The 26779-nt window shown below is 47.0% G+C and overlaps 1 protein-coding gene across 5 annotated transcripts in view; it reads right to left on the bottom strand.

Moving 5' to 3' along the window:
* SHTN1 (shootin 1) overlaps positions 1 to 26779 on the bottom strand; it is a 175792-nt gene that overhangs the window by 115271 nt on the left and 33742 nt on the right. For all 5 annotated transcript variants that reach the window (XM_068258154.1, XM_068258155.1, XM_068258157.1 and 2 more), the window contains exons 2-3: positions 18742 to 18794; positions 8687 to 8747 (exon numbers count right to left, since the gene is read on the bottom strand). In XM_068258154.1, the coding sequence (XP_068114255.1) occupies positions 8687 to 8747; positions 18742 to 18794 (114 nt within the window). The remainder of the gene's footprint in view (positions 1 to 8686; positions 8748 to 18741; positions 18795 to 26779) is intronic.

The following is a 26779-nucleotide window of genomic DNA, read 5'->3' as shown; positions in this document are numbered from 1 at the left end:
AGCGTTATACTTCAACGCAACGCAGGCACTGTGAACAGCCCATTGATTTTTCATTACTGTGAGTTGTTCTGCGTTAGGGGCTGCTGTAACGTGCGGCTGTAACGTCGCACTGTGAAAGCAGCCTAAATCAGTCCACAAGCAGACCATTACTAAAAGTGGAACTGAAATTTAAAAAAAATAAAATAAAAGTATTTGACTTACCTGGGGCTTCTGCAAACCCGTTGCAGCCTTCCTGTCCCGTGCTGGTCCTCCACGACCCTCTGTTCCCCCACCGCCAGCTAGTTTTGTTTGTCTGTTGTACCATCAACTTGTAAGTTGACGGCAAGTCAAGCGTATCTTTCCCACCAGCAATAGTGCCCTACGCTAATAGCGCAAGACACTATTGCGGAGAAAGATACGCGTGGCCCGGGGCGCAATTGCTGAGTCAACCGAACCGAAAGTAGCTGGCAGTGGGGGAGAACGGAGAATCGTGGAGGGCCAGGGCGGTGCATGATGGCTGCAAGGGGCTGGCAGAAGCCCCAGGTAAGTGAAACACTTTTTTATTTCAGTTCTGCTTTAAATAAGTGTGGTGAACATTTTAAAAGGAGGTTCTGATCAACAAGGCAGTAGATTTGCATCACTGATTTTAATCCAATTTAAGGGACACCTGAAATAGACATACCAGTTGCTTGGGCTCCCACTGATCGATAATTCATCAGGGCCACCATACATGCGCTATATTCTTAGCTGAGACACCCCCTCAGCCGAGAACCATCTAGTGCCTGTAGAGGCTTAAAGCAAACCTGAGGTGGCCAATAAAGAAAGTTTAGACAGTTACCTAAGAGGGAAGCATCTGATCCAAATTGTGCATGAGTGCACCCGTACTGCACCCGCACAGTAGCATGGTGGCACTCGCGGATGAGCGTCTCGCTTACTGTGCAAGTGTAACCATACTCCTGCAGATACAGTACAGCCACGTTTATACGTGGCAGGAGTACAGCCACGAGAACATATACAACAAGCTCTTGTCAAGATATGTTCGTGCACGGCATTGGTGGGATCAAGGAGGAGATGGGAAGCCTCTGGACTATCCAGAAGCTTGCCTCTACCTATAGTAAAGTATGTAACTTTCTTTATGGACCGCCTTGGGCTCACTTTAAACACTTAAAGAGACTCTGAAGCGAGAATAAATCTCGCTTCAGAGCTCATAGTTAGCAGGGGCATGTGTGCCCCTGCTAAACCGCCGCTATCGCGCCGCTAAACGGGGGTCCCTTCACCCCCAAACCCACCCCCGCAATAGTTGGTCGTAGAGTTGGTCGTTCGTGGAGGCAGGGCTAACGGCTGCAGCCCTGCCTCCAGTCGCGTCTGTCAGCGCGCATCGCCGCCTCTCCCCCGCCCCTCTCAGTGAAGGAAGACTGAGAGGGGCAGAGGTGAGGCGGAGATACGCGCTGACAGGCGCACGTGGGGCAGGGCTGCGGCGGGGATTTGGGGGTGAAGGGACCCCCGTTAAGCCGCGGGATAGCGGCGTTTTAGCAGGGGCACACATGCCCCTGCTATCTATGAGGTCTGAAGCGAGATTTATTCTCGCTTCAGACTCTCTTTAAAGAGACTCTGCAGTCTCCTAAAAACAAGGTTTTTATTTTTAAAACCGCTAACCTAATTGCCCCTACTAAAACGCCGCATCCCTGTGGCTGACAACGCCATAAATCACCCCTAATTTCCCCCGCAAAATTCACGACTTTCTTGGTCGTGGATTTTGCTGCTGGAGGTGGCAGAGCTTTCAGCTGCAGCTCTGCCTCCATGCGAGTATCAGCACGTAGCTCTGCCTCTCCCCGGCCCCTCTCAGTGAAGGAAGACTGAGAGGGGCGGGGAGAGGCGGAGATACACGCTGATAGACGCGTGTAGAGGCAGAGCTGCAGCTGAAAGCTCTGCCTCTATGCGGAAGGAGCCCCGCGATGTCACCCAGTTAATTTGGGGTGTTTTATGGCATTGTCAGCCGCGGGGATGCAGCGTTTTAGGAGGGGCAATTAGGTTAAAGAGGTTTTTAACGTAAAAACCTCGCTTTTAGGAGATTTCAGAGTCTCTAATGGTAACGCACCACATTAAAACATCCTGTAAACGGCAACTGGACTTTTAATGAGTCATTCGCCGCAGTGCGAGCGTGCACCCACCGCATGTGTACACTGGGACTCAGGGATCTGCGATTGGTAAAGGGGAACATGTGTTCCCCGAGCCAATTGAAGTGTCTGGAATGAATGGACATGACCCCAGTCAGTAATTAAAGTAAATATTAGTGTATTAAAGTTTTAAAATAAATAAAATGTAAAATAAAATTTAAAAAAAAAAAAAAATATATATATATATATATATATATATATATATATATATATATATATATATATATATATATATATATATATATATATACACACACATATATATATACACACACACACACACACACACACACACACACACACACATATATATATATATATAAAAAATACTATAATTATTGCAAGGTATAGATCATTTAGGTGTGCTAAGTAGAGATACAGTTATTGGTGAATGAAAGAGGAGTGCTGACAGGTGAAAATTGCTCTGGTCTGTAAGGTTAAAAACCCCTTAGTGGTGAAGTGGTTAAGGTGTACTGTGTTTCCCATTTATTCCACTTCTGTCAATAAGGGCTTATTTCCACTGGCTGCTGAGTCCATTTACAAAGCAGATGTGGCACCTGTGCTGATGCAAAGCCAAATCGCTATAGCCCTGCCATGCACACCTACGAAAAACTGCTGCATGTTGTCCACAATCGCGCCGCCATTGGATTCAGACAGCATGCTAATGACGGAATAAGCATTTTCCTGTCAGTCTCAGACGCGGGGAAACGCTGCATAGTCCTATGTAGCAGTTGGCTGATGGTGTAATGGTTAAGGGTTCTGCCTCTGACACAGGAGACCAGGGTTCGAATCTCGGCTCTGCCTGTTCAGTAAGCCAGCACTAATTCAGTAGGAGACCTTTGGCAAGTCTCCCTTACACTGCTACTGCCAATAGAGCGCGCCCTAGTGGCTGCAGCTCTGGCGCTTTGAGTCCGCAAGGAGAAAAGCGCAATATAAATGCTATTTGTCTTGTCTTGTCTTGTCTAGTGGAAACCGGCCGTGAAAAACAGGAATAAAATAAAAATAAAAAAACACTCACATTTACAAAGGATGCGATAAGTTTTACTTCAATGACATGAAAAGTCAAGATGAGAATTCTGGGCATCTTTTACGTCAAGAAGTATACTGTTGCCATGGTTTCCAGCAAGTTTAATATGCAAGTTACAGAAGCTATGGGCTAAAATTGCAACAGGTTTAATGGATTCTGTAGTGATGACAGATATTGGTAGTAAAAGGGAGTATAGAGCTACATACACACGTCATTGGAGCAAAGTTAAACTAAATACTCACCACCCGGCGGAGGAAGACGGACCCAGTGACGTTACCCTGACGACGAGCGTTCTGCGATACATCTTCCAGCTGGCAGAATGGCGCAACGTCACGCGGCAGGCGCAAACGAGACTTCAAGCAATCGTGTGCAAGGATGGGTCCTGCAGGATTTTTTTCAGCTGGACAAAGCGGACGCCGACGGAAACAATGGTAGCCTATGAGACGCCGTCTGTTCTCACTAGGCTGTTGACCGTGTACTTTTTACTCATCTGTTGCCATTCATTTGGGCCCCTGCCACTCCTGTATACAGATCTCGAGAGCCCTATCAGAAACATCAGGCTACAACTGGTTTGCAATAGACCAAAGGAAATCCTCCCTTCCCCAGGCAAGATTCGCATTGGTTCAATGGGTGACCAATGAAAAGCCTCCCTGGTGCTCATGGAGGATTCCCATTGGTCTTTTCCAAACCGATGCGTGCCTGAAGCTTCTGGTGGGCCTGTCTGATCTGTACACCGGTGTTTGATCCATGCAGAGGACTTGAGTGGGGGCGGGACAAGAATGTGATGGCGACAAGTACAAAGCGTTTGGCAAAATGGAAAAACCAAATGAAATCTGATGCCATTTAACCACTTCAGTCTTCAGTTGTTTTCACTTTATGCATCCGAGCAATGTTCACCTCCCATTCATTAGCCTATAACTTTATCACTACTTATCACAATGAACTGATCTATATTTTGTTTTTTCGGCCAACAATTAGGCTTTCTTTGGGTGGTACATCTTGCTAAAATCTACTTTACAGTAAATGCATTTTAATAGGAAGAAGAAAAAAAAACAGAAAAATCATTATTTCTCAGTTTTCGGCCATTATAGTTTTAAAAGAATACATGCCTCCATAATTAAAACCCACGTACTGTATTTGCCTAATAGTCCCAGGTATTACACCGTTTAAATTATGTCCCTATCACAATGTATGGCGACAATATTTTATTTGGAAATAAAGGTGCATTTTTTCCGTTTTGCATCCGTCACTATTTACAAGTTTATAATAATAAAAAAATGATATATTTCATCTTTACATGCATATTTAAAGTGAACCAGAGACGAAGCACCCTCATGTATTTTACCATAGAAATCAGTGGGAACATTAGAGAAAACACCTACCCTGCCCTCTGTTTCATCCTCACTGCTAAAAGTGTCTGTTATCTAGCTGAGATAAGAATCCCGGACTGTGCATTGAGTCTGGCTTTGCTATAATGACTCAGCTATAATGATTTCTGAGCAAAGCCAGCAGGGGGCAGGCTTGGACTTGAAAAGACACAAAAGAACACAGTCTAAGCTATAATCTTTCTGTAGCAAAGCCAGCCGACTGCTTAGTCGGGATTCTTATCTTAGAGGTGATAACAGGCAAATTAAACAGAGAACAATGTAACAAAGAGCAGATTAGGTGTTTACTGTCATGTTCCCACTGATTTATAAGGTAAAATACATGAGGGTGCTTCATCTCTGGTTCTCTTTAACCACTTCACCACTAAGGTGTTTTACCCCTTGAGCACCAGAGCAATTTTCACCTTTCAGCGCTCCTTCCATTCATTCGTCTATAACAACTTTATCATTACTTATCACAATTAAATGAACTATATCTTGTTTTTTACGCCACCAATTAGGCTTTCTTTAGGTGGGACATTATGCCAAGAATTATTTTATTCTAAATATGTTTTAATGGGAAAATAGGAAAAATGTGGGAAAAAATTCATTATTTTTCAGTTTTCGGCCATTATAGTTTTTAAATAAAGCATGCTACTGTAATTAAAACCCATGAAATGTATTTGCCCATTTGTCCCGGTTATAAAACCGTTTAAATTATGTCCCTATCACAATGTTTGGCGCCAATATTTTATTTGGAAATAAAGGTGCATTTTTTTCAGTTTTGCGTCCATCCCCAATTTCAAGCCCGTAGTTTATAAAGTTACAGTGTTGTACCCTCCTGACATAAATATTTAAAAAGTTCAGTCCCTAAGGTAACTATTTATGTATTTTTTTTAATTGTAAATTTTTAAAGAAAAATTTAATTACAAAAAAAAAAAAAAATGGGGAGTGTGGGAGGTAAGGAGTTATTTTTTTGTGTATAAGTAATGTATTTGTATGTGAAAAATGCTTTAGGGTGTAGTTTTACTATTTGGCCACAAGATGGCAACAGTAACTTTTTGTTTAATACGACCTCCAAGCGTCCTTCTGGACGCTTGGAGGAAGTACTAGGAGGCTGGGAAAGTTGTTTTTTCTTCACAATGATCGCGCTGCTTATTGGAGAAGCAGCGGATCATTGCAGGGCTTAGATCAACGAACGGGAATGGATTTTCCCGTTCATTGATCTCCGGGCGAGCGGCCGGCGGCGTGTTTACGAGCGGGAGTGCGCGCTAGAGCGAGCGGGAGCGCGGGCAGCGGCGGGAGCGCGGATTTCTCCATCCCTGGGGGTGAAAGCATGGAAAAAGGGACGGAGAAATTCGTACGGGCGGGGGTAAAGTGGTTAAAAAGTTTAAACCCTTAGGTAAATATTTACATTTTTTTATTGTAATTTTTTTATTATACATTTTATTTGGGTATTTTTGGGGGGGTGGGATGTAAACTGTAATTTTTTTATGTAAATGTGTATTTTTTTACATGTAGTTGTAGTTTTACTATGAGTTAGTTTACAATTACGTCACTCTAAGCGTAAAAAGTACACTTAGGCAGGGATGTCAAACCGGTCTTACGAGGGCCGAGATCCTCACACATTTTTGATACAGCTCAAATGAATTGATGGGCTTTCTCAGGAAAGGTGTGGTCCATCAGGTAGAACACATTCCTTTCTTTCTCAGTCCATCCCAAACACTGGCATGGATCTGGCCCTCCAGGCCTGGAGTTCGACATGTGGTTTCGAGGGACGTAGGGGGACGTAAGAGGCAGAAAAAGCGAGGCTTCCGAGAGAAGCCGTCGCTTTTTCTGCAGGGGAAAGGGATCACTAATCGGGCACCATGGCCCGATTCATTGATCCCTCGGCTAACGAACTGTGGGCCGGGAGCGCGCGTCCATGCGCTCGATCGGCCGCGGGAGCGCACATGGCCTTCTGGATGTAGCCTTTATGTCCAGAGGCTTAAATTAAATTAAATGGTTAAAGGAAACCTGAGATAACAGAAAATGGAAAAAAAATGTATACATACCAGGAGCTTCCTCCAGCCGCCCCCCCCCCCCCCCTCCTTTGGCCTGATTTGTCCCTCACCGTCCTCTGTAGCCTCGCTCCTCCGATATTGATCTGGGTAACTTCAGGAGTCGGGGCTTACAGTGCATGCGTGGCCTGGCCATATGCTTCCGTCGCCAGGAGCATTCAGCAAAGTACGACTGCACAAGAGTAGAACGCTCCTGTCCGCGGTAGCACGATGGGGGAGCGTGCGGCCACCAGGGCTGTGGAGTCGGTCCAAAAATCCACCGACTCAGACTCCTCAGTTTAGTATTCCACCGACTCCGACTCCTCTAATTTGCATATTACAATTTTGTTGATTAAAAGTATGTAACATGAAATTCGTCTCTTAACTGACAACGCTTAGGAATTTTACAAGACAACTGAAGTGAGAAGGATATGTAGACTACTATATTTATTCCCTTTAGACTAAAACTAGTCCTTGGTAAGAGTACTTGTAAAAGGTACCAACCGGAACAAAGAACATCTATCAGGCCCTAGGCAATGTAAGTGTGGGTACATGTAAGAATGATGTGCAGGTACTCTGCAGGGGAATGAGGAGATTGTAAACAGACAACACCTCTGTGTTCAATGTGCACAGCATTCTCAGTGGATTCCCTGCAGCTCTCTGGAGAGTGCATATGTAGAGTATAGTACTACTGTGTAACAAAGTAAACCTGAGACAGATGCAATTAAAGTTTTATACATACCTGGGGCTTCCTCCAGCCGCCTTCAGGATAATCAGTCCCTCGTTGTCCTCCTCCACCACCTGGATCTTCTGCTATGAGTCCAGGTACTTGAGCCAGTCAGGCGTAGTGCGCATGCACACATTCTGCCGCCAGGAGCATACTACACCTGTGCAGCACTATTGCGCAGGTGCAGAATGTTCCTGGCTGTGGGAGTGGCATGCGGCCGGACAGCGCTGACTGGCTGAATTACCAGGACTCATAGCAGAAGATCCGGGTGGTGGAGGACAGCGAGGGACTGATTAGCCTGAAGGGGGCTGGAGGAAGCCCCAGGTATGTATAAAACTTTACTTTTCATCCGTCTCAGTTACCCTTTAATTTGTAGTCACCAAACCAAATTTTAACAACATATCAAATTATTTGATTTCATCAGCAAAGGGAGTGCATACATTTGCATAAATCAGCATCAATGCAGAATTATTTCCATCTCGTTGTCCATCTCTATTAGTGACACAGCTACACATCAGGCTTTATTCTTACAGCATAGATGTTATTTAGTATATATAAGAGATTCCTGTGTAGACATCATATATACAGTCACAGATATGTATATCTGACCTTAAAAATACGGGGACTGCTTTATTGAAGCAGCACAAGTAACTAATTTTGATTGGTTTATTTCATTTTTGTGGACTACGCACAGCTATTACTGTATATATACATTATTTTTAATGACTATTATCTGAGAAATAGAACATTTTATCATATTTTCTACTTTAATTACAGTTACAAATTCATTAGGAGTCGGAGTCGGTGCATTTGTTCCCGACTCAGACTCCAGGCACCCAAAATTGCCCGACTCCACGACTCCGACTCCACAGCCCTGGCGGCCACACTGCGCCTGCACTGACTAGCCCAAGTTACAGGGAGGATTCAGGAGGCGGAAGACAGCTGAAGGGGGCTGGAGGAAGCCCCAGGTATGTATACATTTTTCATTTTCAGCTATTTCATATACGCTTTAACCAGTGTTGTCCCCAGAAATGTTTTCCAGCCGGGTGGCATGAAAAAGTAGCCGGGTGGGGCAAGATGAGAGAATGCAGGGCCGGCACTTCTCTGCATAACTCTGCTTACAGCAGAGAAGGTGTTGAGCCGATGACAGCCGGGTGCTCATCAAATCTAGTCTAAAAGAGCCTGGAGAGAACACTGGCTTTAACAAACATCCATCCAAACGGAAAAAGTGATGCATGTTATGCAGTACAACATGAACCCAGCCTAATAACATTTCAGCCAAATGCAATTAAACACAAATAAAGGCTACTAAACGAAAGCTATAAAATGACCGACACCCGCGATAGTTTCCCCGGTTACAGAATGTTACTCACTTTTACTGAATTCCTCCAGTTTCCTGACCGCGTCGTCACGCTCCTGCTTAACCTTGTCGAACTGCAGAGACACAATAACGCCAAACTTAAGTGAATGTTTGCGACAATGTATAGAGCATTCCACCAAACCATACAATAGGATATTTGGCGCGGCTTGCATAAAGGGTCAGGGACAGTCACTGCGCAATAGACGCAAATGACATATCTACGGGGACAACAATCCCTGCACCTGTCACTATTTAACATCACAAAAGGTGTTAAATGCATTTGCACACAAAGAATAAGACGTTGCTTTCAAGGTATAAAAAATATACATTTTTGCATTTGAATCCACTGCGATCATCACTGCTGCTGTAACAATGCAGCACGTACAATGGGGACAACAAGTTTCATAGCCCTATTAAAGCTCAGCTACTCTCCTATGTAGGTCCAAGGGAGCCTCTATGTATCTGTGCAGATGCTTGCACTTAAAAACTAACTTTCCTGTCAGTAAACGGCTTCTGAGAGCAAGAAAGATAAAAAGGGTGAATTTATAGATTTGAGCTCTGGAATGGAAGGTGTCATTGAGCAGAGTCAATGAAACAGTAAAAACTTAAAAACTAGATTTAGATAAAATAAAAAACTGTGGGATATCTAAAAAGTCATTTTTAGGAGGAGGAGGAGATATACAATTGTTTTTCTCATCAGTTTAATTTTCACCTCGGATGTCCTTTAAGTTTCTCTCTCAGTACAGCACGCTATGCACTGTGCAGAGATACAGAACTACAGAGCATTGTACCAAATGGGGCTGTCCTATAGCAGAGCGCATGTTTGTTTTGCCTTAAAGGTGGCCATACACTGATAGATGTGCAGCAGATTCGACCATCAGATTAGATTTCTGTCAGATGCCTATCAGGTTGAATCTGACAGGAATGTATCTGATGTGTGCCACACAGTAGGAATCGAATTTCAATAGATTTCATAATGAAATCTATTGAAATTCGATTGAAATGCAGTGTTGCACCATTCGATCCAATGCAACCCTATAGGCCATCGATCAGCTGCCAGCAGCCGATCGATGTGATTGGTCCGGATGGAAAATCTGGGTCGATCGAAATCGGTTAGAAATTGATCGATCTGCCGATCGATCATGCATTCTGCTGCATTGATTTGTAGCCGATTCGATCAAAACGGTAGAATCGGCCATTGGTCGATGGCTAAAATCGACCGGTGTATGGGCCCCTTTACTTGATCTCAGTTAAGTACCTGGCGCGGGACCGCCGATGAGGTTAAAAAGTTTGCGGCACAGCATGCACATTTATAAGCAGAAAGTGAAACCACAAAATTTTCACAGTATTAAATCTCGTTTCCACTAATTAGATCTTTAACTCATTACCAGCTTCAATAGAGTTATCTGGTTTGAGTTAAGTACACTGCTTTTGGCCTCAGTAGGCAGAACTCGTCGTGTTGTAAATTCTTGGAATGCTTTGATCTCTCTCTGCTAGCAGAAAAACACAGCAAATGAAAGCAGAAGTCATCTGTTATTTTCTCACACTGACCCCTGGTGACAAGGGGCCATAAAAACAGATTGAACCAGGGAAATTTAAAGTGAACCTCCAGACTAAAAATCGACTCAGCAGCACTGAAAAGGTCTAGTGTTTAACAGTTTCACAGCATCAGAACTGTTTCTCTTATACAAGCCTCATTTTTAGCTGCAAAGCATGATGGGATTTCTGATGTTGTTCTCGTTCTGCTGTTTTGGTGCAATTTTTTTTTTGTTGACATTTTTAATTTGACATTTGAAGCCTAGTGCGTGCAGCTGGGGGGGGGGGGGGGGGTTTATCAGGACACTGGACAGTTGGAACTGTGTCTCATGCTCTCTGTCACCTCCTTTCAACCAAAAAGATGGCTGCCCCCATGAATCACAAACATTTGCCTGTTCTTTTAAAACAGGGTGGGTAAAAGATTATATTACCTATCTATTCTAATTAACATAACTAATGTAACTTAATGACAGTATGTTTGTTTAGGCTGAAGTTCCCCTTTAACAAAGAAATAAAAAAATGAGCTGAAATAAATAGGTCTGGAGCACTTGCAAGCTTCTAAATAAACTGGCTGCTAAAGGGTTAAACTCCCTCCCCAACTAATCTAGCATTTTATCACCTCTATCCACCCACTTTATCCAATATCAATCTCCTGAGGTCTTTGGGCTCATTCACAATTAAAAGCGCAAAACTGTATCACTTAGCGCTACTGTTTTGTGTGGGTGATTTTACAGCCATTAGCACGATAAAATCACTGTACGCTCGCGATTCAGAGCGATTAGCGCTTTTATAAGCACTATCGCGATCACTCATGAATCGCAGCAAAAGGCTGCAGGGAACACGTTTTGCGCTAATCGCGAAACACCCGTGATCGGCGGTAATCATGGCAGTGAGATCACTGCCCTAAGGTGGTTACTTCGCTAGTGCTTTGGCGATTAGGGAGAATAACCCGCTAATCACTTAAAGGGAACCTAAACAGAGGGATGTGGAGGTTTCCTTTTAAACAATACCAGTTGCCTGACTCTCCTGCTGATCAATTTGCTGCAGTAGTGGCCGAATCACACACCTGAAACAATCATGCAGCTAATCCAGTCTGACTTCAGTCAGAGCACCTGATCTGCATGCTTGTTCAGGGGCTGTGGCTAAAAGTATTAGAGACACAAGATCAGCAGGAGAGTCAGGCAACTGGTATTATTTTAAAAGGAAAAGTCCATATCTTTCTCAGTTTAGGTTCCCTTTACGTGAGAATGGCCCTTGTCATGATTGCAGCTAGTTATAATGTTAAGGATAATACAGGAACATATTTTTTTCATTTTTCTGCCTGTGTCAGATATGTATGTCTGCTAAAAGCTAGTCTGGCTTTTGAAGGTGTCACCTGGCTCCAGGAAACTGCTAATGAGAGTCTGTATGTAGATGTAAATTACATTTGCATCCAGTGCAGAGCAAAGAAGCTGCCATTGTCTGCATTAAATAGACCAGTTACATTCAATAGGCAAAGGAACCTGGACATTTAATTAGGAAATGCCTACCTAGCCGCTAGCAAGGAAACACTAAGGCCTCTTGCACACTGCAAGCGATACTGATTCAGATTCCGCTTTGTTATCGGTTTTTACATCCGATTCAGATTCCGATTTGCAGTTTGCTCCCTGCACACTGCAAATCGGAATCTGAATCGGATGTAAAAACCGATTAAAAAGCGGAACTTGAATCGGAATCGCTTGCAGTGTGCAAGAGGCCTTAGACAAATTACCCGACCACGATGCAGCCTATACAGGTGGTCGGCTACCTGTTGGTCTGATTTTGATTCCTGATTTATTTTTAGGCAAATATCCTTTTGTGTATCGTAACTTTTATCTTTGTAACTTTTTACTTTGTTTTGTAATCTTTTGTATACATTTTCTGCATTGTTCCACTTTTTCTGAAATATTAAATCGTTATTCAATAAGTTTGAATTCTGCTGTACTAAGCTAACGCTCCTAGCCTAGAAGAGTCTTCAGTGTAACTTGCATTACAAAGTTCAGTGCCTGATTGTGTCTTGCTACTGTACGATTGTACTGTGTGTGTGCGTGGCGTTCTCGTGATCGGCCTAAAGCGCAAAGCTGACCAGAATACGAAAATGCAGATTGCGTGCAGATTGCTCGACAGCAGAGTGGAAATGTCTAGTGGCAGTGAGAAGTGTTCTGAGGGGTCACAGCCTTGTTTTAGCTTGAATAAGGCTGCTCCCAGCTTGATCTGGTCAAACCCGCAGTCGGGAACCGTATCTCCAGGCTTGCCGCAAGGCCGGTGCCTGACAGCCCTCATCAAGCTTCAGAGTCAAGAGTCACCACAATCGATTGGTGCTGTACCATCTTACTCCTCCCAGAGGCCTTTGTTCTTTCTTAGGCCGCCTGCTTCATTCTCTGCCACCACATCAGGAATGCATCGCTGGCCTGTACAGAACACGCCTTCAAACTATTACCCACAATCCCGACCCCTGTGGACAACCATAACTGTGCACCTTTGGGCTAATATCTGTAGGTTACCAATTAAATGTAATCAGGTGCCTAAAACTGACAATAAGAATTAGAAAGGGATAATACATATCGCGCATGTGTCATTATATTGTAAGCCTCTAGCAAGATCCTCCGCCCCCCCCAGTGTATCCAACTTGATCATGAGCCCCTTCATCTAGTACCCTTCCTGCGGATTTGGACTGTACCTAGGTAGTGTTTAAGATGAAGTCCATTGCACAATCTTTTACCTTGTAGTCTGTTTCCCTATTTGTGTACATGTAATTAAGAGAATACTTGGGCGCAGGGTAAAGCCAAAAAAAACAGCTCAACCTGCTCCTGCAGAAGTCCCGGCAGCGTTAATTACTATTCCCCCTCCAGGCCACTGTGGACTGTGGGGAAAGACATAATTCAGCTGTCACCTATTGCTAGTGGGCGAATTAGTGTCTTCATAGTAATTTGGGCTCTGTCTCTGTAAGGCGCCGAAGTTACTTAACCTCCTTCGTGGTAACGCAGTGTTACACACGAGGTAGCCGCCGGAGGATCACATGGCCCCAGGACTTTAAAAAAAAACTTTTTTTTAAAAATGGTGGCATACGCTTTAGCTAGCGGTTCGCTAGCTAAGCATATGCACAAAGTTGCTCCGGTCCCCCGCGATCGCCCGCAATAGCTTCCGCTATACTTACCCCCCAGCGTTCCCACGCCGGCACAGCCGCCCAATCTCGGCTCCAGGCTTCGCGATGACTGCGATCGGGATTGCTGCTGACATGTCATCTCAGCAACGCCGGAAGCAGACTGGGAAACTGCGCTTTCCGCGGGATCGTGGGGAGGTATGTATAGCCGGAGGCGATCGGCGGGCACGGGGGGGGGGGGGGGGGAGGTTTACAAAGCAACTTTTAGCATACGCTTAGCTCGCGAAATGCTAGCTAAAGCGTTTAGAAAATTTGGGGGAGGGGCAAAAAACCTCCTGGCGGACGTAGCCTCAGAATCTGCATACCGCCAAGGGGGTTAATGAGCAACGTTATAGCCGTAATTCCAATTACAGCCTATAGCGGTGCCTGGTGTGCCTAAATCACATCATTTTTGACTGACTCGTCCCTAATTATCTATTGTTCAGTGCTGTGTAATAAGTTGGAGTTTTGTAAAAATAGAGAATTGGCAATGGAAACATTTTATAGTACCAATAGTCACTGCAAAATGCAAATATCCGTGAGATTACAAAACTGTACACGCTTCTGTCTCTTTCTAGGATATGTAAGTCAATTAGCCCCTAGATCATTGTGTGTCTACAAAATTCGAGGCTACAAAAAAAAAAAAAATTTGTTCGGTGGACAATATATAATTCAAAAAGAAAATGAATAGAAACCTCTATAGCAAAGAATCTCATCATCAGATCTTCAACCATTTCTTACATAAAAGTCAAAGTGAATATAACAAACACTGAAGAATTTGTACGAATGCTTTTCAGGTACATCCTCTATTTTGCACACATTCCTCTAGTACTGGTCACATTCACTCTGACTTCAGCATAACAATCAGTGGAAGATCTGATGATGAAATTCTCTGCAGGTACAGAGGAGGCTATTCATTTTATACCTGCGTTACAGTGTTTATTGTTCCCTTGTGTAGATTGTTCACCCCAAACAACTTTTCCGTGGTATTGACTCTTGGAGATAATTACTTATATGGTCTAGATCAGCGTTTCTCAAAAGTGTTACAGTAGTTACCCATTTATTAATTGCTGTGCTGGCCAAGTACCCTCTGTTGTGAGTGACATTACTTCGAATACCTGACCATCACACTGGGATTGTTACTGCAATATAAGCTGCCAGCTTTTATAGGCAGGCTGGAGTGTATACGGTGCGGAGATCTGCTCTGGTTCTCTGGCTACTTAAACAGGTCCCCTCTCTTTTTATTTAGAATGACAAACACTGGAAAGAGACAGTGGCCCATATACAATTCACTTTTTCTCCTGAGTTTTCTCCTAGGTGATATTTTCACAACTTGTCATAACATGCCCTCTAAGCCACCAGCAAGAAAGAAGATACTCAGAATAAGTTTGATAGTACTTTTCCTTCAACTTTAGGGTACTTTTTCAATTGTAAAATGCTTAAAAGTTAGTTTAACTTAAGGACCAGCCCTGTTCTGTGTGATCTGCGCTGCGTGGGCTCTCCAGCCCACAGCGCAGATCGTGTTAATGGCAGGGCGATCAGACTTCCCCCCCCCCCTTTTTTCCCCACTAGGGGGATGACTTACTGGGGGGGGTCTGATCGCCGCCGCTCCGTGTGGCTGAGCGGGGGGGGGGGGCTCTTCAAAGCCCCCCTCCGCAGCGTTTTCCGCGCTCCCTCCGTCCCCTTACCTCCCTCTCCCTCATTCATCTGCGCAGGACGGATATCAGTCTTGCGCATTGTGGGATAGGCTTCAGCCTATCAAATGACGGCGATCCCTGGCCAATCAGAGGCCGGGGATCGCCGATCTGACTTACGGCGCTGCTGCGCAGCAGCGCCGTATGATGTAAACAGCGGGGATTTCTTCCCCGCGTGTTTACATTTGGCGTGCGAGCCGCGATCGGCGGCTCGCACACTGTTCACGGAGACAGTCTCCGTGAACTGACATGGAAAGGTCGCTCGTACGAGCGGCCGTTTCCATGTAGTAACCACTTAAACCCGCCGCCTATGGGCGTAAGGCGGTCCTTAAGTGGTTTTAAAGAGAATATAAAAAATAATTTCCTAGGAGAGAACTCAGGTGAAAAAGTTAATTGTATATGAGTCAGAACCTCTCTCTGCAGAAGAATCACCACAATTCTGGCCAGAAGTGAAACACAGCTGTAGTAGGACACTGCTTACTGCCGAGACCTACTCCACAGCTGGTTAGACTTCCAGACATTGTTTCAGTAAATTACTGTACTATTACCGCTCAGTAGAGGGAAGCCTGCAGATCAGGTATGTCAAACCAGTCCTACGAGGGCCGAGATCCTCACACATTTCTGACACAGCTCAAATGAATTGATGGGTCTGAATCAGGAAAGGTGGGATCCATCAGGTAGAACACATTCCTCTCTCTCAGTCCAGCTGTGCAGGCACCTGGACGAGCACGGCCGCCCTGTGCAGGCACCTGGACGAGCACGGCCGCCCTGTGCAGGCACCTGGACGAGCACGGCCGCCCTGTGCAGGCACCTGGACGAGCACGGCCGCCCTGTGCAGGCACCTGGACGAGCACGGCCGCCCTGTGCAGGCACCTGGACGAGCACGGCCGCCCTGTGCAGGCACCTGGACGAGCACGGCCGCCCAGGCACCTGGACGAGCACGGCCGCCCAGGCACCTGGACTAGCACGGCCGCCCAGGCACCTGGACGAGCACGGCCGCCCAGGCACCTGGACGAGCACGGCCGCCCAGGCACCTGGACGAGCACGGCCGCCCAGGCACCTGGACGAGCACGGCCGCCCAGGCACCTGGACGAGCACGGCCGCCCAGGCACCTGGACGAGCACGGCCGCCCAGGCACCTGGACGAGCACGGCCGCCCAGGCACCTGGACGAGCACGGCCGCGCAGGCACCTGGACGAGCACGGCCGCGCAGGCACCTGGACGAGCACGGCCGCGCAGGCACCTGGACGAGCACGGCCGCGCAGGCACCTGGACGAGCACGGCCGCGCAGGCACCTGGACGAGCACGGCCGCGCAGGCACCTGGACGAGCACGGCCGCCCTGTGCAGGCACCTGGACGAGCACGGCCGCCCTGTGCAGGCACCTGGACGAGCACGGCCGCCCTGTGCAGGCACCTGGACGAGCACGGCCGCCCTGTGCAGGCACCTGGACGAGCACGGCCGCCCTGTGCAGGCACCTGGACGAGCACGGCCGCCCTGTGCAGGCACCTGGACGAGCACGGCCGCCCTGTGCAGGCACCTGGACGAGCACGGCCGCCCTGTGCAGGCACCTGGACGAGCACGGCCGCCCTGTGCAGGCACCTGGACGAGCACGGCCGCCCTGTGCAGGCACCTGGACGAGCACGGCCGCCCTGTGCAGGCACCTGGACGAGCACGGCCGCCCTGTGCAGGCACCTGGACGAGCACGGCCGCCCTGTGCAGGCACCTGGACGAGCACGGCCGCCCTGTGCAGGCACCTGGACGAGCACGGCCGCCCTGTGCAGGCACCTGGACGAGCACGGCCGCCCTGTGCAGGCACCTGGACGAGCACGGCCGCCCTGTGCAGGCACCTGGACGAGCACGGCCGCCCTGTGCAGGCACCTGGACGAGCACGGCCGCCCTGTGCAGGCACCTGGACGAGCACGGCCGCCCTGTGCAGGCACCTGGACGAGCACGGCCGCCCTGTGCAGGCACCTGGACGAGCACGGCCGCCCTGTGCAGGCACCTGGACGAGCACGGCCGCACTGTGCAGGCACCTGGACGAGCACGGCCGCACTGTGCAGGCACCTGGACGAGCACGGCCGCACTGTGCAGGCACCTGGACGAGCACGGCCGCACTGTGCAGGCACCTGGACGAGCACGGCCGCACTGTGCAGGCACCTGGACGAGCACGGCCGCCCTGTGCAGGCACCTGGACGAGCACGGCCGCCCTGTGCAGGCACCTGGACGAGCACGGCCGCCCTGTGCAGGCACCTGGACGAGCACGGCCGCCCTGTGCAGGCACCTGGACGAGCACGGCCGCACTGTGCAGGCACCTGGACGAGCACGGCCGCCCTGTGCAGGCACCTGGACGAGCACGGCCGCCCTGTGCAGGCACCTGGACGAGCACGGCCGCACTGTGCAGGCACCTGGACGAGCACGGCCGCACTGTGCAGGCACCTGGACGAGCACGGCCGCACTGTGCAGGCACCTGGACGAGCACGGCCGCACTGTGCAGGCACCTGGACGAGCACGGCCGCACTGTGCAGGCACCTGGACGAGCACGGCCGCACTGTGCAGGCACCTGGACGAGCACGGCCGCACTGTGCAGGCACCTGGACGAGCACGGCCGCACTGTGCAGGCACCTGGACGAGCACGGCCGCACTGTGCAGGCACCTGGACGAGCACGGCCGCACTGTGCAGGCACCTGGACGAGCACGGCCGCACTGTGCAGGCACCTGGACGAGCACGGCCGCACTGTGCAGGCACCTGGACGAGCACGGCCGCACTGTGCAGGCACCTGGACGAGCACGGCCGCACTGTGCAGGCACCTGGACGAGCACGGCCGCACTGTGCAGGCACCTGGACGAGCACGGCCGCACTGTGCAGGCACCTGGACGAGCACGGCCGCACTGTGCAGGCACCTGGACGAGCACGGCCGCACTGTGCAGGCACCTGGACGAGAACGGCCGCACTGTGCAGGCACCTGGACGAGCACGGCCGCACTGTGCAGGCACCTGGACGAGCACGGCCGCCCTGTGCAGGCACCTGGACGAGCACGGCCGCACTGTGCAGGCACCTGGACGAGAACGGCCGCACTGTGCAGGCACCTGGACGAGCACGGCCGCACTGTGCAGGCACCTGGACGAGCACGGCCGCACTGTGCAGGCACCTGGACGAGCACGGCCGCACTGTGCAGGCACCTGGACGAGCACGGCCGCACTGTGCAGGCATCTGGACAGCATCACAGGGCCACTCGGGCTGTGCAGAAAAAACAGAGCAGCTCCATGCTAGTGTGCAGGCCCGACATCCTGCACCTCCGCAATGCGGCGTTTATGGACAGGAGCATAGAAGCGAGGGTCCAGGGGGACCCAGCATCCAGCGGTGGTTTTGAAGAGGACGTGGGAAGCCTCTGGAGGAGGATCTTACCAAGGTAAGTATCTGAATTTTTGTCTTTTTAAAGTCAGAGATTTGATTTAAACCCCAAGCATGTTACTCCTATCACTTACATCACCTGAAAAAACACTGGTGGCCAAATCTTACTAGCAAGGTTGGAAATCTTTTTAGATTCGGTTATGGTTTCCCAGCTGATGACCATAAGTACACAGAGTTTGCGTTTTGCAGTGTCTCCTCCCCCCCCCCCCCCCCCCCGAGACCCTCAGCCAGCCAAGCAGCAGCCAATCAGAAGTCTTTGTGCTCACCTCATCTTTTGTTCTCTCGTTTTCTGTTCTGAGCCCCTCATATTCCTCGATGGCTGAAAAACAAAAACAGAAATTAGATACCGTCTAGGATGCTCCATTTCACATACTGACAACAAACGCAGAGACAATACTAATGGAGGATCTCAGGAGAGAATCAGTCAGTCAGGTGCAGACAGGAGGTGACTGGATCCAGGCTTACACTCCCGCAGTACAGACTAGATCAGGAGAGGTAGATATAGCGGATGAAAACTGATGCCACCCATGTCATAGCAGTTCAAAATAAATCAGGTCTGATTGCTCATAGCCCCATGGACATAGCCTCCTCGTTCAAAGACTTTTATGCAGAACTTTATAATATACAAAATAGTGGGAACGTCATTTCCTCTCAGGAGATGGTGTTTAGGGTACAAGAATACATCGATAAAACAGCACTTCCCTCAATACCACAGGTATCTGCTGACACCATAGACACACCCCTCACAGAAGAGGAACTCATTAATGCCATAAAATCGATGCCAAATGGCAAATGCCCCGGTCCAGACGGCTTCACAGTCAGGTTCTTTAAAAAATTTTATCTGAACTCTCCCCTTACTTTACGAAAGTATGCAATGCCATCTCACCATCATGCCCTTTCCCATCCCAATCCCTCGAAGCCCACATCTCTGTACTCCACAAGAAAGGGAAAGACCCCAATAAATGCGAAAATTACAGAACTATCTCATTGATAAATGTGGATGTTAAGGCATTCTCCAAAGTACTAGCAATACGCCTACAATCCCTCATGCCCACTCTGATTCATGGTGATCAGGTGGGCTTCATACCCCATAGAGAAGCTAAAATTAATGTGAATAGGACAATCAACTTTATCTACTATGCCAAATTAAAAAAGATCCCCCTTTGTATTCTACCATGCGATGCTGAAAAGGCATTTGATAGGGTTGATTGGACCTTTCTACGCTTATCCCTCTTACAGATAGGCTTGGGCCCCAACATCATATCCAAAATCATGGCCTTGTATGATAAACCCTCCGCACGTGTGCGAGTAAACGGCCTACTCTCTGACCGGTTTACTATTCACAATGGAACCAGACAAGGGTGCCCCCTTTCCCCCCTCCTCTATGCTATAGTAATGGAACATTTAGCCATAGCCCTGCGCAACAACTCTCATCTCAGGGATTAATACTACCACGACCAACCACAAACTATCCCTTTATGCAGATGATTTGCTTATATACACATTACCAATCCTCTAACTTCAATACCGCAAATTCTCATGGAGTGTGATACATATGGGGCTATGAGCAACTTCAAACTCAATATCAATAAGACGGAAGGCTTAAACATCTCTATACAAAACAGGGAATTTGGAACCATTCGGAGTACATTCCCCTTTAAATGGCAGACTTGCTCGCTAACGTATCTGGGAATTCAAATCCCAACAGACCTTTCCAGATTATTCGCCCTCGCTTCCACCATCTTACAGGGTCAGAGGCTCTACTCCTTTCTTATTACATCAGGCATTGGTAATATGGGACAAACTCTTAAACAAGGGTAAAATATCCTCATATCTGGGCCCCTTAACACCCAAATTCGACAATGAGCTTTTTCCCCCTGGAATTAGGGGTAAGCAATTCCTCTCTTGGAAACGAGAAAACTGGCCCCAATTGCGCCAGATATTCCCCCCTCCCCATTTTACCTCAGTTGCTCCGGACTGCTCGACATTTTCGGGAGGCAACTGGTTCCGTAGATATCAAGCAATGACTTTTCTAAAAGAAATTAGATCCAGAGGAGACTATGCCAGACCTCTAACCCCTTTCGAGGAACTTTGCGTACAAGCTCACAAACCACCTCATCTAGTATCCCAACTTTATGGCCTACTTAATAATTTCCTCAATGGAGGAAAACCCCCATTCTGCTCTGCCTGGGAAAGAGCATAAGGCCGGACCTTCTCCCCTGCACAATGGTCCAAAGCTTTTACAGTAAATCATAAACTCTCCACCTCCTCTTGGCTACAGGAACGCAATTATAAACTCATGTCAAACTGGTATCTATGTCCCTCGACATTAGCTAGGATATACCCTAATACGTCTCACATATACTGGAGATGTAAATCCGCCCCCGGTACACAAGAACATATCTGGTGGGGATGTAAAGACATCCAAACCCTTTTGGCACACCATTTCCGCTTGCTATCAGAGGATTACAGGCTCCCCCGATATCATCACACCTGAAGCCGCACTGCTTACCATTCTCCCAGGTTCTATCTCTCTACTCAAAAAGTCCTTTTTAAGATATGCTCTGACGGCAGCCAGAACAGCGATAGCCAGAACCTGGAAATCTCTCGCACCAAATATCTCGCATTGGGCGGCATCGGTAAACGATACAATGTATATGGAGGAACTGATGGCCTCTGATGACAATGAGTTAGACTCCTTTACTGCAGACTGGGCGTCCTGGATACAGTACAGAGATTCCCAAGAATTCCGATGGTTAATAAATACACCTCCTTCCCTGATGTGACCTAAAACAGATAACATAACGGGATAACACCCCTATACATGAGACCTTAACCTATTTTGGTTCCTGGACGTAGAAACTACGTCCAGGAATCATGCGCGCTCCCGCGGCCGACCGCGCGCATGCATTCCCGGCCGCGGATTTGGTAGCCACGGAATCAATGTATCGGGCTATGGTGCCCGATCACTGATTCCTCTCCCCCGCTGAAAAAGCGTCAGCTTCTCTTGGAAGCTGTGCTTTTTCTGGCTGTTGCCTCCCCCCTGCGTCACTCTAAGTGTGTTACGCTTGGAGTGACGTCATGTAAACAAACTCATGGCCGCCATCTTGTGGCCAAAAAGTAAAACTACAACTAAAAGTAAAAAAAAATTAAAAACAACACACAATTACATTATAAAACTATAGTTTACATCCCACCCTCCCAAAAATACCCAAATAAAATGTTTAATATATAAAAAAAAAAAACATTACAATAAAAAAAAAAAAAAAAAAAAAAAAAAACATTTAAATATTTACCTAAGGGTCTAAACTTTTTAAATATCAATGTAAAGATAAAATATTTCTATTTTTTTTTTATTTTAAACTTGTAACTAGTGATCGATGCAAAATGGAAAAAATGCACCTTTATTTCCAAATAAAATATTGTCGCCATACATTGTGATAGGGATATAATTTTAACGGTGTAATAACCGGGACATATGGGCAAATACAATACGTATGTTTTAATTATGGAGGCATGTATTATTTTAAAACTCTAATGGCTGAAAACAGAGAAATGATGATTTTTTCAGTTTTTTTCTTATTCTTCCTGTTAAAATGCATTTACAGTAAAGTGTCTCTTAGCAAAATGTACCCCCCAAAGAAAGCCTAATTGGTGGCAGAAAAAACAAGATATAGATCAGTTCATTGTGATAAGTAGTGATAAAGTTATAGGCTAATGAATGGGAGGTGAACATTTCTCAAGTGAAAACGACGGAACGCGAATGGGTTAAATCATCTTTAACGCACATAGGAACCTTGGCTACTAAAAGTTGAGACCTTAATTCAAACTAACCATAACCCAAAACTCTTCTTATTCAGACAACGTGACCCTCTGACCTGTTTTATGTTCGGTTATGAACATTGTTTTTTTTTTCTCTATTGTTATTTATGTTTTTTTCTTTTTATCACGCCAACATATTTATTTTATTATTTATTTGTTGTATTTATAAAGCGCCAACATATTACGCAGCGCTGCTGCATATAGGTAATTTGCAATGTTAATACATTAATACATGAATAACTAACTAGCTAACACTATTCAGTATACTCTAGATTTTTCTTGCCTAAAGTTTCAATATGGCTTCTGTTCTCATATGCACCTATCACGTGTTATTTACAGGTACACTCATTCAACTGAATCTGGACTTTAAATCTCCCTCATTATCTCTCTCCCAACTCCTAATAATGAGCAAACGCCTACGGCCCTTGTGTGGGTAGGACGCTAAATGACTGCGCCCCCATAATCCCCACAAGCCAAGGCACAACAACACCTATCGAAGATATGTGGAAGACTTTAGTTAAATCCAGTCCTGTACCTGTACTGTGCCGTTGTTTATAAATACTTCATATGTTTCCGATGCAGGCTGTGTATGTTGCACACCCTGCGTCGCCTATTGCTACTTCTGTACACTTCAATCTTTCAATAAAAGTTGATTAAACGAAAAATCCCCCCCCCCCCCCCCCAAAAAGAAAACTGATGCCACCAAGAGCACGCTTGATCCACGATGCAATCAATTTCGGGCCAAATTGGTCACATGTATCGGCCAGGCATGTTGCAAGATGTAGGGACGACTTGTTCGATCAGGTGCGCAGCGGTAACGGTTCGCGGTATCGAGATGAGCGACAGAGCCCCGAGACGCTGGCCCTCCTAATATAAAATGTACCCCCTCAGTGCCCGGTGCACTACACTTTACCTTTCCGTGTCCACTGTTGGATCCGTCCACAGTCCACATACATGTGCCCTATGTGGTTGCCTAGGTAATATGGGTGCATGACATCATACAACAACCAACCTATATGTCGGCAACCACGTGGCGTGCTGGGTGTGGACTTTGGACGGAACCCGGACAGGTAAAGGTGTACTGCACCGGGCAATGAGGAAGAACATTGTACATTAGAGGGGACAGCGTCGGGCAGGCGAGGCAGTAGATGCAGCGTCACAAGGCTAACTCATGATCTAGTTCAGCATGAAGTCCAACAGGAATCGGCCTGCGATGTATGGGCAGGAAACAGATCTCTCTCTGATCAGACTGGATCAGAGAGAGAGAGAGAGAGAGAGAGAGAGAGAGAGAGAGAGAGAGATACACCATACACTGGTCGATTTGCCATCAGATTCGACCAACAGATAGATCCCTCTCTGATCGAATCTGATCAGAGAGGGATCGTATGGCTACCTTTACTGCAAACAGATTGTGAACCGATTTCAGCCTGAAACCGTTCACAATCTGTGGTGGTGGTGGTGCTGCCTCCGCTCCCCCCGCCCGCATACATTACCTGCTCCGCCGGCACGACTCCAGTCCCCAGGTCTTCGCTATCGTCTCTGCTCTGGTCTCCAGGTCCAGCATGCTTTACTTCTTCCTGCCCGGCAAAAAGTTTAAACAGTAGAGCGCCCTCTACTGTTTAAACTTCCTGCCGGGCAGGAGGAACTGAAGCATGCCGGAGACCAGCGCGGACACGGAGCAGCGGTGACCGGGGGTAGTCGCGCCGGCGGAGCAGATAATTATTGCCGCTCTATTGCGTCGGTCGTCGGGCACTCGAACGCCGCTAGCGTCGCACTCCCTACCCGCGGGCGATCGACGGTAATTTTCCGCATGGAGCGATCGACGGGATCGGACGGAATGGATCGAAATTCAGAGTGTAGCACGAACGATTGGCAGCAGATTCAATCCCAGTGATCGAATCTGCTGTCGAAACGGCGGCAAATCGGGCCAGTGTATGGCCAGCTTTAGTCGATCTGCCCATGCATCACCTGATGTATGGCCATCTTAAAGAGAACCCGAGGTGGGTTTGAAGAATGTTATCTGCATACAGAGGCTGGATCTGCCTATACAGCCCAGCCTCTGTTGCTATCCCAAACCCCCCTACGGTCCCCCTGCACTCTGCAATCCCTCATAAATCACAGCTGTGCTGCTGACAAACAGCTTGTCAGAGCTGGCTGTGTTTATCTCTATAGTGTCAGTCTGCTGCTCTCCCCGCCTCCTGCAGAACTCCAGTCCCCGCCTGCATCCCTTCCCTCCCTACTGATTGGAGGGAAGGGACGGGGGCAGGGACCAGAGCTATGCAGGAGGCGGGGGAGCAGCTGAGACTGACACTACAGATGTAAACACAGCCTCACAGCACGGCTGTGATTTATGAGGGATTGCAGAGTGCAGGGGGACCTTATGGGGGTTTGGGATAGCAACAGAGGCTGGGCTGTATAGGCAGATCCAGCCTCTGTATGCAGATTACATTCTTTAAACACACCTCGGGTTCTCTTTAAAGTGGATCCGAGATAAACTTTTACTCATTGCATAATTGTGTTCCTTTCATATAGTTTATAGGGCATTCCTCAAGCCAAATCCTTTTTTTTGTTTTGTTTTAATACTCATTCCCTAGAAACTAAACAAGCCTCGCCACTCTCAGCCTTAAGGCTCATACACACATTAGACTATAGTCTTTGGAAAATGAAAGATCACAGACCAATCTTACCCCCTTCCATGTAGTATGAGAGCCATACTCTACACAGTCTTTTCTATGGAGCTGAACTCCCCATCAGATAGAAATCTTTGCAAGATGCTGCACACACAGATGCTGTACAGACACAAAAGATCGGTATCTGCAAAAGATCTGTTCCTGCCAAAAATCCATTCCTGCAAATTGAAATGATAGTCTATGAGATCTGCAGATCATCATACACACATGATTTAACTGACATACATCTGCAGATCAGATCCACCAGGATGGATTTTCAGATCTGCGGATGATTGCTTGATCTGCAGATGAATGTCAGTTAAATCATGTGTGTATGATGATCTGCAGATCTCATAGACTATCATTTCAATTTGCAGGAATGGATTTTTGGCAGTAACAGATCTTTTGCAGATACTGATCTTTTGTGTCTGTACAGCATCTGTCTGTGCAGCATCTTGCAAAGAGTTTTATCTGATGGGGAGTTCAGCTCCATAGAATAGACTGTAGGTATGGCTCTCATACTACATGGAAGGTGGTAAGATTGGTCTGTGATCTTTCATTTTCAAAAGACTATGGTCTGATGTGTGTATGTGGCCGTAGGCTACATACACACTTGAGATAAAAGTCTTTGGAAAAGGCAAGATCACAGACCAATTTTACCACCTTTCATATAGTGTGAGAGCCATACCTACACAGTCTATTCTATGGAGCTGAACTCCCCATCATATAAAAAAAACCTTTGCAAGATGCTGCACACAAATGCTGTACACATGCAACAGATCAGCTCCTGCAAAAGATCAGCTCCTGCAAAAGATCAGCTCCTGCAAAAGATCAGCTCCTGCAAAAGATCATCTCCTGCAAAAGATCATCTCCTGCAAAAGATCATCTCCTGCAAAAGATCATCTCCTGCAAAAGATCATCTCCTGCAAAAGATCATCTCCTGCAAAAGATCATCTCCTGCAAAAGATCATCTCCTGCAAAAGATCATCTCCTGCAAAAGATCATCTCCTGCAAAAAATCAGTTCCTGCAAAATGCATTCATAGTGTATGAGATCTGCAGATCTCATACACACCTTGTTTAACAGACATTCATCTGCATATCTGACAATCATCTGCAGATCTGAAGATTCATCCTGGTGGATCTGATCTGCAGATGAATGTCTGTTAAACAAGGTGTGTATGAGATCTGCAGATATAGCCTATGAATGCATTTTGCAGGAACGGATCTTTTGCAGATACTTATCTGTTGAATGTGTACAGCATCTTTGTGTCCAGCATCTTGCAAATGTTATTACCTGATGGGGAGTTCAGCTCAATAGAATACTGTGTAGAGTATGGCTCTCATACTACATGGAATGGGGTTAAATTGGTATGTGATCTTGCCTTTTCCAAAGACTTCTCAAGTGTGTATGTAGTCTTAGTAGCAAGGGCTTATGGGAGCTCAGTCTGGGCAGGAGGAGGTTACTAGCCTGAGATATCAGAGGCAGAGGGGAGGAGGGAGGAGAGTGGATTTTTCACAGGCTGAGGGCTGGAGATTCAGATCAGCTTGCCTGTGTGTAATGTGACCAACAGAACATGGCTGCCCTCATTGTTTCACAGGAATAAATCATAAACTGTTGAAGCTGTTTGCAGCTAGATTTCCTGTGTAAACTAAACTTTAGATAAGATATATAGACAAGTTACTTGTTATAGTTCGTTTTTCATCTCGGATCTGCTTTCACACTACTGTTGAGATTGTCAAACTTTCCTCACAATTGCAGACCCCTGCCAAGAAGCCACTAACTGCTCTCCCAATAAACAAACCTATTACTAT

Source organism: Hyperolius riggenbachi, chromosome 10 (genome assembly GCF_040937935.1).
Source record: "Hyperolius riggenbachi isolate aHypRig1 chromosome 10, aHypRig1.pri, whole genome shotgun sequence".
NCBI classification, from domain to species: domain Eukaryota; kingdom Metazoa; phylum Chordata; class Amphibia; order Anura; family Hyperoliidae; genus Hyperolius; species Hyperolius riggenbachi.
This window is presented reverse-complemented; position numbering and strand designations above follow the sequence as displayed.